Genomic DNA, 11,780 nt, shown 5'->3' with positions numbered 1-11,780 from the left:
ATATGGATGCTCAATAGACTGAGAAGTCACGAGTGGGTTAAAGAACTTGTCGAATTTCTTTAGTCATATGATTATGAAGGAAGTGGCACACTTTTCTGTTTTGACCCAAAATGACTTTATTTTTCAAAACTACTTACAATATCTATATGACAAGTCAACTTTTTATTGTAAACATTATCATATAAAATATATGTTCATATACATTGGTTGTCAAAATGACATTAAATTATTACAGAAAAAGTCGAAAGAAAAGAACAATTTCAGAGACAAGGAAAATCATCTCGCAATTAACTACAATAAATAAATTATTCATGTAGCAAATCTGTGTGATTTATAGCAGAAATACAAAAAAAATATTGTTAAAATGTATGAAACTATTTTTCAATAATATATACATATATGAAAAATTATGTAGGGCATGGGTAAGATAGTTTTTTTTTTTTTTTTGGTAATCATGTTAAAATGGGTAAGATAGTTAATAGCTTATTAAAGCAAAACAGGAAATAAATCATGAAAATTTCATTTTATAGTATTTTGTATTTACAATACTCGACCGATTGATCGAATATGAGTCGAACATTTTTGCAAAAAAAAAAACATCAGCAAAGAAACATAAACAAAATAAAATTTAAAATGAATATGGACCCACTTTATGTTTTTTAAAATATGCCCTAGCCTATATATAGATAAGGGGTTCTGAGACCCATACACATAATAGGCAGCTACGAAACTTTCTACTCTCTGCCATAAATCCTTTCCTTTTTTTTTACTCTCCCTTTAGTAGAAATATAAAACCATGGGAATCGCAGAAGAAAGCAGCAAGCCAATGTGGGGTAGCGTGAGCCACACGTCTCCAGGTCCAGGCTACTCTCTCAACGGCAAAATCATGCTCTCCTCCGTAATCATCCTCTTCGCCGCCGTGCTCATGATCCTCTGCTTCCACAGCTACGCCCGATGGTTATTCCGCCGTCAAAACCGTCGCATTCGCCGCCGTATTCGTGCTCACCTCCGAGCTCTCACCGCCTCCACCATCTCCTCCTCCTCCCTTTCCCCTCTCGACACGGCGGTTCTCGAGAAGATTCCTATCTTCGTTTACTCCTTGGAGACTCATCATCAAACGCCACTGGAGGAGTGCTCCGTTTGCTTGTCGGAGTTCGAAGAAGAGGACCAAGGCCGTATCCTCCCTAAATGTGGCCACGCTTTTCACGTTGATTGCATCGATACTTGGTTCCGCTCCAGATCCACTTGCCCTCTTTGCAGAGCTCCGGTTCAACCGGAAAGTCCCTCGACCCGACCCGAATCAGCCGAACAAGCCGCTTCGGTTAAACCGGTGGAGGACATAGAAACTGGAAGTTCTTCTTCCTCCTCCTCCTCTTCTTCGTCTTCGCCGTTGAGGTTTCCGATGGAGGCGTGTGAGAGAGAACCAATAGATTTAGTCGGTGTCATGGTGGAGACTCCTCACATAATTTGAAGGCTCTTCTAATAGTTACCCGGTTCTAACCAACAGCCAAAACGGATGTAATCGGGTTTTATCTTTGGAAAGACTATGGAGCATCTAGAGAAGCGTGCGGGCAAAGAAATGATATTTTTTCTTTTCTTTTTTCAAAACCGCATGAGATTTTTGACACGTAGCAATAATGCCAGCTCACGTGGCGCTAACGCTGGTCCACGTGGCCGTTATTGATGGACCACGAGAGCGCCTACGTTATCATCCACCACCACTAAAATTGCTACAAGCCTGGTGGTCTACGGAGAGCTTCTTACATAAAACTTTCATTTTTGTAAATTTATTATCACAAAAATCATAGCGACTGTGGGAACTGAATTAGCTAGGCACCACTAGAATTCACACTTATTTATTTCGAAAAAGATTACATGAATGACATCAAATGATACAACTTAGTGACATGTTACAGTATAAAGTTAGTTATGCAATCAGTCCACCGACGAAAGGCACCCCGGTTTGTCCAATCCAACCCTCGCCAACAAGGAAATTTGTGACGGTGAAATTGGAAGCATCACTAGCGTTAGTGATGACATGATAACCGGGCCAACCGACTCTGTTTGTTGTGTTAGAGCCGGGTCCAGTATTATTGTATTCCGCATAGTAAAGTGTGCTCAATGCGAAATCTCCAGACCATGCGTTCCAGCCAGTCGGGTCAAGAAACCCGTCTATGTATGTCTGCATAACAATAGTTCTCGAATATTCCTTCCACGGCCGACCAAGATAAGTTTTTACTGTATAGTTGCTCGAAGCCAAATCATCCGCAGGTCTTATCGTACACCCATGTAACACAGTTCCAGTGTTCTGGTTGGGGTCGGTACGACCTTGAGCTGTAACCTCATTTGCCTGACCTTTACGGGGCTGACGTGGATATAAATTACAGTTTTGTAACACCACCGCAGCATTACCAAATATAAAGTCAACCGTACCATAAACATCGCATTCACGATAGAATTGTCTGAGAGAATGCGTATATAAGGTATCTTGATAGGCTTCAAAACTACAACTATAGAAGACAGAGAAGTCTCCACCGCTCCTCAATGCGACGGCTTGATTCTTGGTTGGTCCTGCCGTGTTGCGGATTGTTATGTTTACGCCAATAAAGTTGGTACCTGATAGAACTGCGATTTATGAACAAAATTTAGAGTTAGTTGACTATTTCATTAAAACAAACCTACAAGATTCCAAAAATACTATTAGTTAAAAAGACTTAGCAAATAATTAAATATTTGAGAAATATTATTGTTTCATATTAGGTTAGTCGAGAACACAACGAATTGACGTGGAGTCAAAACTTTAGGTGGACCAACCGACCAAGTCGCCTTCGATTGCATGGGAAAAGTCTAAATTAAAAGCTAAGTGGACTAGCAATAGTTAGTTAAAAACAAAAAAAAATTGTTTTTTTCCTGGTTAAAATATCTGAGGAAATAGGTACTTACTAAATGTGGCAGAGTTGAAAGTGGTCCATCCATCAACGACGCTCCGGTTTCCGGTGATAACAGTTTGGTTAATGCCGTCACCGATCATCATCACATACCTCTTGTACTTCGGAATCTCCACGTATTCCTCGTACAATCCCGCCGTTACATATATCAAGAAATAACCGTTACTGCCATCAGTTTTATTAGGCGCGGCTGCTACTGCTTCGTTTATGGTCGTGAAGTTTCCCGTCCCGTTCTGTATCACCGTCACCATATCGCTCACCTTAACAGCGCCTTCTTCAGTTTGAAGAAGCTTTCTCCCAGACCTATTCACGGTGTTATAAACCGCACGAGCCCTTTCCGACATCTTTATGGGTAATCTACCGTTACGGAAACCACCGAAAAACTTTTTGAAGCTGGCTTGTCGGTTCCAAACAGGCCTCGACCTTTTCCTTATTGGCACCCAACCTACAAAAGTCAAATAATATCTAAGAATGCGTATTGACTGTAGAATATTCTTTTGATAGATCAATGGAGTAATCATTTTTTAAATAAAACACTATACCCATAAGCATGTGAAACGAAAAGAGCCGGGTATGTGTGTAAATTAACAGTTATTTCAACCAGTGTTTCAACTATCAAAATCTCGTGAGTTGGTTTTCTCATCATTTTCTCTTTAATTAATGAAAAAGCATTATTCACGAAAGCAAGAATTGTAGAAATGAAATGCGGATAAGATGCAGATTTCATGCCGCGTTATTGGTAAACGTACTAATTAAGTATGTTTAGATAAATGGAAATTACGTTCGTGCATGCTTAAATTTTTTATTTTAGGTATTCCTATTTGTAATATACCTTTGGAGAAGAGGGCAAGAGAGACCCCATAGAGTTTTGTATCGTTGAAAAGATCACCGGAGAGACCATTTTCAGAAGCCGTGGATGTAAGACCTTCAAGACAAGTCTGTTCGTTGGTGATTGTAGCACTTAGAAAAGTTTGAACATCCTCAGCCGTAGAAACCGACAGCGTTTTGGTGGCATCGACGGTCTGTGAGCTACTAAGGAGGAAGTCCATGGTCTGGCTGGCCAGGAACTTGCAGTCTTCGAGTGCCCGAACGGTTGATTTAGCAGCCACTTTGCCTTTCCGGTTTAGTTGATCGTCGATCAGTGACATGAACCGCCTGGCACGTGAGATGGACTGTCTTAGAGAGGAACGACCGTAGGTGTAAATATCTCCCGGCTGGTTTGGGAGAACCGATCTACAGTAAGATGGATCCGGTGCGAAGCGACATACATCTGACGGCGATGTGGCATTTCCGGTGGCCTGAAATTCAGCGGCGAGAGAAGGAGATGACAATAAAGAGAAGAAGCTAAGGGCGACGAACATGAGAATTTGAGACATCTTTTGGTTTTTGTTTAGAGCTTAATTGTGTGTTCGTTCGGTTTGAGAATTTGTGTCAAGTGTGGTGGATTATATATAGGGGTTTCAAGAACGTTCAATTTGGAATATATACAAGTTCAAAATCAATAATATATTAATGTATATATGTGTACATCAATAATTGTGACGGTGTCACAAAGTTCAAACATATATACCATATATATTGTTAATTATAATAATATTCACACGTATATATATCTGTCTCTCACTAAAGGCTATACAAATAATAACCGTAACTTAGGCGTAATTTAACCCCCCCAAAAAACTAAGGCGTAATTACACTCCATCCTTGACAATTATAAATTGCATGGTGTTCAAGTTGAAGATTAATAGATCTTTTTATGAATACTTGAAAAGTCAATTATTGACCAACTTCTGATTCACAATTTGAATTTGTATATTCAGAGAGGTTTTCACAATTTAAAATTGTCAACCAACGTTAGGCCTTTAAAGAAAATTTTCGATTATATATCACTTGTTGGTAAAACAGCACGTTACCCATCAACAAAAAGTCAAGAGCTTCACATTATAAACTTTGATAGACTTCAGACCATTGCAAAATAGAATTTGCTTAAAAGACTTCATGCTGGGAAGTTTCCATGCATGTGAGAATAAATAAGATAAATAATAATAATTCGAATGGAATGATATTTGACAACACGTTTTGGGATCTATATATAACTTTGTCAAACAAAATATATATATATATATATATACATGTTTTGTTGCCAACGAATGAGATTGTGTATTTATTTTTTATATATAGTTGTACCAAAATCAATTATTTGATCAACTAACTAATCTTGTTTTTATTTTTTTGACGAAAGGCTTAATTAACTAATCTTGTTGCATTTAATTGGCTGGGTATAGAGCTTTTGTTCTTGGGCTAAGACTTAATTAGACGACAGCCAAGAGATACGAATTTGGATATGTTTGTATACATAATGACACATGAAATCGAATCAGCTTGAATAGAATGTATTAGATATTTGATATATTGTTCTTTTCGCCACCGATATTGATATCTTACTTAGTTCATTGACTACACTTGTATGTGGCCGTAAATTCGTTTCGAAATATGAATTAAAATTTATTAACATGTTATACATTGTCATTATTTGGATGTAGCCATGTAGGAGTTCAGGGGCGGATCTATGGTGTGATGAACGGGGGCACGTGCCCCCGACTACTTTATAATATTTATTCAACAACCAAGGGAACAACTCTTTTTTGTAGACTAGTTGGTGAAGAAGCCCCACCAATGACTTATTCTTCCAAGGTTCGATACCATTCATCTTAATAATTATTTTTTTGTTTTCTCCACTTTGTTGTACAGTTAATTTGCTGTTTGACACGTTTACAGTCTACTTTTATTGTATCTTTCTTTACAAGTTATAACTTAGTTATAACTTATATGCGGCATTTTTCCTTCTTCCTTTTGTTTATTTGTTTTTCATAGTTTGTAAATTATATTTTATATATTCATCTTTAGATTTCAAGTCTGGCGCCACATTTTAAGTATATTTTTATAATAACAAACATTCACAACTGCTAGTAAATAAATAAAACCAATTAATACTAAAATAATAAATTTATCTATTCATTTTTATTTCATATTTTAGAGTTTAGTTTATATAAATATGATGATAAAATAGTTTATTTACAATTTTGACATATTGTTATATATATATATATATATATGTAAACTTCATGATTACTTTTCTATATATTTTCAAATTATTTTTGTGTAAGAGAATTATTATGATTAATACCATTTGTGAAGAAGTGTAAGAATTATTAAAGTTACTTTATAAAAAAGTTCATGTGTTCAAAAAGTTAGTGTAAATTATTTTCACAGATTATAGTTAGCTTACAATATTTTTAACATATTATTATTTAATTGTACTATATATAAAATAATTTAAAATATATTGATTAATTATGTGCCCCCGTCAAATATCCGGTCTGGATCCGCCACTGTAGGAGTTAGGAGTTTTATTTTATTTGATGGCAAACAATGAAAATAATGTCCACTAACTTTGATTTTCAGATTAATATCTTGAATTTTTAATTTGTATCCCATGACATTAGTAGAGGGTATCTCTTCCAATGTTGTCTATGCATATGTGTTTTATAACGCAATATGTTTTCAACTGGTAAAGATTATGTTTACATCTATAAAATAATTTATTTGTATTTTTATATTGATGAATTTTAACAGTGTAAGTAGTTATTTTCTAACTTTGTAATCAAATATATAAAAATAACAAACACAGTAAGAGACGAACTATCACAACAACTATATTTTATATCTTTTATTTAGTTTTCGGAGTCGATTTTAATTGTATTTAGTATTAACTATTGCTGGTAAAGAAATTTCTATCATCTTAGTTTCATGGTGTTGAATGTTTAGAATTTTTATTTTTAAAAATCATGATTGACATATGTATTAACATTTTTAATTTGAAGTTGAACAATAAACGACAAAATACATTTAATTTCGGTTATTAATTTGAATTCCACTTGTATCTTTTGATAAGTGAATATATCCGTTAATAATCATCAACCACTAAATCTTATTTAATACTTCCTCCGTTCCTAAATGATCCATATTTTAAAAAAATATGTTGTTTCTAAAAGATTCATTTTTTACATTTTCAATGTATGTAATAATGGAAAATTGTAAACATCAAAAACATTAATTGTGTTTACTGAATTTTGATTGGTCAAAAGTTATAAGAAATAGCTAAACACAGAAAATATTTTCAAATTTTATTATCAAATTTTAAGTGTTTTCTTAATAAGTGTGAAAATTCCAAAACATAGATCATTTAGAAACAGAGAAAGTAGCTGTGAAACTAATATTTTCTCTATTTGAATAAATGAATTTGTTAGTTTTTCTCTCACAAAAATAGATTTTGAATTTGTATACTTTTTATTTGTTAATGATGATATATTATAGATTTCATAAATAATTCATCCTCCGTGTTTAATACTTGATTTTTTAAAAAGAAAATTTTTGTTCCAAATTAGATGATGTTTTAAAAGTTTAATGTAAAGTTTATTAACTTTGTATGTTGTTTGACCATTTATATAATGAAATTTATTTTATTGGTTAATTTATGGTTAGGCAAATATTTAATGATGTTTTTATATAGAATATATAAAATGTCATCTAATAAAAATCTGAGGGAGTAAAAATGTATACAATTATTATTGGTCAAGAGTGATGAGACATTATTTTAAAGGATGTATTTATAACTAAACATTAAAAATTAAAATGTGTGAAAATTTGAAAGAGTTTATCAATTAAAATGGTGAGAGTGATATATATAGCTGACAGATCAACAAAATATAATTTTCTCGTTTGGTTAAATCATAAATGTAAAACGAAATGAAAGGGAACTAAATTTGGTAGGAAACTGACGCTGACTTATTATAAAACTAAATCATGTCTCAGTTGTCAAGTTTGGCTCCCACCCAAACTTTTTTTAAAGAAAGTCTTAAATCGGCGACGTTATTCTCATACAACGCGTGAAGAAGTCCATGCAATGCCATTAATGGAGTTGAACTAGGCCTGGGCATTCGGGGTCCCAATCGGGTTTCGGTTTTATCCAATCGGATTTCGGTTTTTCGGGTTTATCAAAATCAGCCCCATTCGGATTATATGAAAGTTCGGTTCGGGACCGGTTCGGATTCTATCGGGTTCGGGTCGGGGTTAGTAAATCTTCAAAGAACCGGTACAACCCAATATACTTTCGGGTTCGGGTCCCAATCGGTTTTTCGGTTCAAAAGTACCTGATTTTTACCTATTTTATAACCAAAACATGAGTAAAATCGGTTCTTCAGTTTTAAAATACCTGATTTGTACCTATTTTGTAACCAAAACTTAAGTAAAATCGATTCAAAAATAAGGAACATCAACCGTGATCATTCAAAATCAAACGAAAAGTAAACATATTTACTGATAAAAAGAAAACCAGATAAATAAAAGCATAAAACGAAAACCAAGTTCTCATGAAATGAGAAACATTGTTTAACGAAAACAAAATCAAAATCTAAATACTTCAAAATTCAACGGCCATCTTTAACCATCAACCTTCATGTAATAGAACCACCAACCTTCATGTAATAGATAAGTATTTTATATGTTCAATATTTCTTAGTGTATTTTGGATACATATTAGGAATTGAGATCATGTTTGGTACAAGATCTTTTCGAGGTTTTGAATGTTTCGGGTTCTATCGGATATCCATTTAGATTCAGGTTCGGTTCGGATAATACCCATAACCCGAAATACCACAAAACAAGACCCATTTGGTATTTATGTCGGGTTCGGATCGGTTCGGATTCATTTTTATCGGATCGGATTCGGTTCGGGTTTTCGGGTTCGGTTTATTTGCCCAGCCCTAAGTTGAACTGTTTGCATAAGTAAGAAAATATAAACGACTTTTGTACTGAAGTATAAGATCAATTGTATTTTTAACCAGGGCCGGGCCTGAACACAAGCTAATAAAGCATGTGCTTCAGGGCCCGAACGGCTATTATAGTTTATAGGGCCAATCTGTACGTAAAGTTGATGTAGCTCTATTGGTTAAAACATCATGCCTTTATCTCAAGGTGACGGGTTCGACTAACGAGGAAGCAATTTTCAACTTTTTTATATATTTTCTGAAAGTAAAGGGCCAAAAAATTTTTTTTTGCTTCAGGGCCCAACTTTTGCAGGCACGGCCCTGTTTTTAACCAGCTAATTTTCGTTTATTATATTGTGGTTTTTACTTAAGCAAACCCCACTAGCAGTACTAGTTGTTCGAATAGAGCGGATAGAGCATGTGCCTTCTTCATATTGCATATTCAAGGTAAGTTTCGAGTTGTGTATTTGACAATAAATATCCGTTTCCGCCGTATTTCCCGGTTACTTGAGAAATTGAGTAATAATGATCACTAACTTACTGGCGAAAATAAAAAATACAAGTATAAAAAGCACTTGTCCTAAGTGTAATAATTGGGTATATGATAAACTCATTATCGGTGTTAACGGCGACAAAAAAGCACTTGTCCTAAGTTGTCCATGCCCACTCCTTTGCTCAAACAGACGCAATGTTTTGTTGATGCAGCTTGGATCTCGGCGACAAATAAGAGATGTTTTGGCTGGATTTTCAAGGACCCTATAACAGGATCTACATGATCCATGTTTTCAAACCGCAGCCATGTCGGTCCTGCTCTTATTGCAGAAGCTTTTGCGGTTAAAGCTGCACTCTCAGATGCAGTATCTTTGGGGTTCACCTTGGTCATCTTTTGGTCTGACTCGAAAACGCTCGTATCTACGCTGTCCTCACAAGACAAGCTCATTGACATTTAAGGAATCTTGCATGACATCTCTGTGGATCCCTTGTATCTATCTCCTTTAATTATGTTCCTCGTCTTGAAAATAAGCATTATATGCTCCTTAAACTTGAATTCTAGTAGTAATGAAAGTATGGTTTGTTCCAAAAAAAAAAATCAAATGGCAAACATGGCCAGGAATCAAAGAACGAGAGTAGATTATAGAGTAAGAGCGAACAATATATTATATACATAAACCGCGGTCTAATGATCGATTGTAATTCTTAGTAAACCGGTTTGGGAGACACTGGGCTAGAGAAATAGAAAGGTTCAAGGATGTATAGGTCCAAGTTGTCGCGGCTAATGAACTTGGAGCTGTCAGAAGAGAGTGTAGCTCCGGTGACACCTTTGTTGACATTTGTCGGAGTCTTACACGTGGAGACCGGAGAGCTCTCAAGCTTCACTTTGCAGCCGTTGATGCTCTTCACCTTGTGGGAGAGTCCGTACGTGATGAAGTAGAAGTATCCTTTCAAGTCCGTTGGGTAGCTCGAGAGTGTAGCCTTAGCCACTAGCCTTCCGTTTGAGTCCACGATAGGACACACAACATTGACCTTGGCCCCTGTCAAGTACATCACCTATTTAATTCAGTCTCAATCCACGTATGCAAGAGTAAGCAAAAAGCCCAAGTAGAGATCAGAGCTTGGACGGTGATATACTGATATGGAATATTTCTGCTAAACTTCAGATAAAACAAAATATCATGAATTTTCTTAAAAAAATAGACCTCCAGTTTTCAGTTCTAAATTAAATGTGAATTTTAAGTAACATTGAATAAAAAAATATTTAAAAAAAAAAACGATTCACAAATTAGTAATTACTCAACTTCCCCCCCCCCCCCCCCCCCCCCCCCCCCCATAAAAAAGGTTTTGCTTTTCAAAGTGAGTTATTTGGTTCACGATATGTTTTTAAATGGGAAATGATATGATCGCGTAATATGAAACTGCACCTTGGAGAGGGTAGGTTTCGTTGCCAGATTTACAGAAGATGAGACCTTCGATGGCGATTTCAGTGTTTGGCAAGTATGGAGTCTTAACCGGAGATGTGAAGTTGGTGGGCGGAACGTAAGGTTCTGAAGGAGTGTGCGTGGTTGGTGGTGGCACGTAATAATCAGCAGTGGCCACAACCATCACCAGTGCAAGAAGGAGGAGGAGGAAGGAAGCGCCGGTGCCTGAGGATGTCATTATCAAAAGCTTTTCTTGATTGGGCGTTGTTTTGTTGGTAAATGTTTGATCTCAAGACATGACCTTAAATATATAGAACAAATGTGATAGAAATATTTTAAAAATTAGTATAAGATACGTGTCCATTAGAGGTTGGAGGGAAGAGACTTGATTGGGTGCACGTTTAAATTTGTGTCAACATAGTAGTACTCCAACTCCGGCGTGTGTGTTGAAGGCTTAAAAAAGTGTTATATAAGCATGAATAAAAAACAGATACATGATTATGTGATGATTTTAGAACATGACTAAAGGGAATTTTTAGGGTGGGTACTTAACAGAATATAGAAAAATCGTTTTTTTTAATTTTTAACTAAAAAAATTAAGAATCAACTCTTAAATAAGATATTTAAGAATCGTTTTTTAGTTTTTAGTCAAAAGTTAAAGAAACTGTTTCTTATATTCCGTTAAAAAAATCCATTAATCATGTTCGTAAGAATCTTTTAGTCGGAAATATGTCATATAATAACATCTCCATATAAACCTATTACTCTTGTTGATAAATTAAAAAAAAACTATTACTCTATGTCTCTATATATTAGTTTGATTTGTAATGAGATCTCCGATCATAATGGGCTATTATTGTCGATTTTTGTTAGTTAGTCAGCCCAATTTATATAATCAACAGCCAAACGATCAATTGGGCTACTGTTGGATTGAGCATTTTGCGGATTTTACAATTTTTATGGAAAACTACTGTTGTCTTTAATTTTGTGGTTTTACTCATTAAAAACACAAGCCATGAAATAAATTTAATTTGTACATTGCTCAGATAAATTTATGTACTACTGTTGTTGTAGATTGCTGAAATAAA

General features: G+C 35.1%; 3 protein-coding genes across 3 annotated transcripts; 1 reads left to right on the top strand and 2 right to left on the bottom strand.

Moving 5' to 3' along the window:
* The first annotated feature begins 479 nt into the window (after positions 1-479).
* On the top strand, positions 480-1,908 carry LOC106392324 (RING-H2 finger protein ATL5-like). The gene has a single exon (XM_013833141.3). It carries the CDS (start codon positions 797-799, stop codon positions 1,469-1,471), a length of 675 nt encoding a protein of 224 aa, XP_013688595.2. The 5' UTR covers positions 480-796; the 3' UTR covers positions 1,472-1,908.
* LOC125608401 (probable pectinesterase/pectinesterase inhibitor 20) lies at positions 1,841-4,826 on the bottom strand. The gene is made up of 3 exons (XM_048778867.1): positions 3,781-4,826; positions 2,944-3,393; positions 1,841-2,625 (listed from the first exon to the last, which is right to left on the bottom strand). The coding sequence occupies exons 1-3, from the start codon at positions 4,322-4,324 to the stop codon at positions 1,928-1,930; spliced, it is 1,692 nt and encodes a 563-aa protein (XP_048634824.1). The 5' UTR covers positions 4,325-4,826; the 3' UTR covers positions 1,841-1,927.
* A 3,382-nt stretch (positions 4,827-8,208) lies between these two features.
* Positions 8,209-11,690, bottom strand: LOC106394342 (proline-rich protein 3-like). Its single transcript, XM_048778866.1, has 2 exons — positions 10,696-11,690; positions 8,209-10,308 (listed from the first exon to the last, which is right to left on the bottom strand). The coding sequence occupies exons 1-2, from the start codon at positions 10,928-10,930 to the stop codon at positions 9,974-9,976; spliced, it is 570 nt and encodes a 189-aa protein (XP_048634823.1). The 5' UTR covers positions 10,931-11,690; the 3' UTR covers positions 8,209-9,973.
* Positions 11,691-11,780: the final 90 nt, after the last annotated feature.

Source organism: Brassica napus, chromosome A4 (genome assembly GCF_020379485.1).
Source record: "Brassica napus cultivar Da-Ae chromosome A4, Da-Ae, whole genome shotgun sequence".
In the NCBI taxonomy this organism is placed as follows: Eukaryota; Viridiplantae; Streptophyta; class Magnoliopsida; order Brassicales; family Brassicaceae; genus Brassica; species Brassica napus.
This window is presented reverse-complemented; position numbering and strand designations above follow the sequence as displayed.

Bases quoted from the DNA above. Each gene is read 5' to 3' on its own strand.
- LOC125608401 (XM_048778867.1), bottom strand. From the start codon at position 4,324: ATGTCTCAAATTCTCATGTTCGTCGCCCTTAGCTTCTTCTCTTTATTG. The intron at 3,394-3,780 runs GTATATTACAAA...TGACTTTTGTAG, and splicing joins TCTTGCCCTCTTCTCCAAAG to GTTGGGTGCCAATAAGGAAA. The intron at 2,626-2,943 runs GTAAGTACCTAT...CATAAATCGCAG, and splicing joins TTTCAACTCTGCCACATTTA to TTCTATCAGGTACCAACTTT.
- LOC106394342 (XM_048778866.1), bottom strand. From the start codon at position 10,930: ATGACATCCTCAGGCACCGGCGCTTCCTTCCTCCTCCTCCTTCTTGCA. The intron at 10,309-10,695 runs GTGCAGTTTCAT...TGTACTTGACAG, and splicing joins CGAAACCTACCCTCTCCAAG to GGGCCAAGGTCAATGTTGTG.
- LOC106392324 (XM_013833141.3), top strand. From the start codon at position 797: ATGGGAATCGCAGAAGAAAGCAGCAAGCCAATGTGGGGTAGCGTGAGC.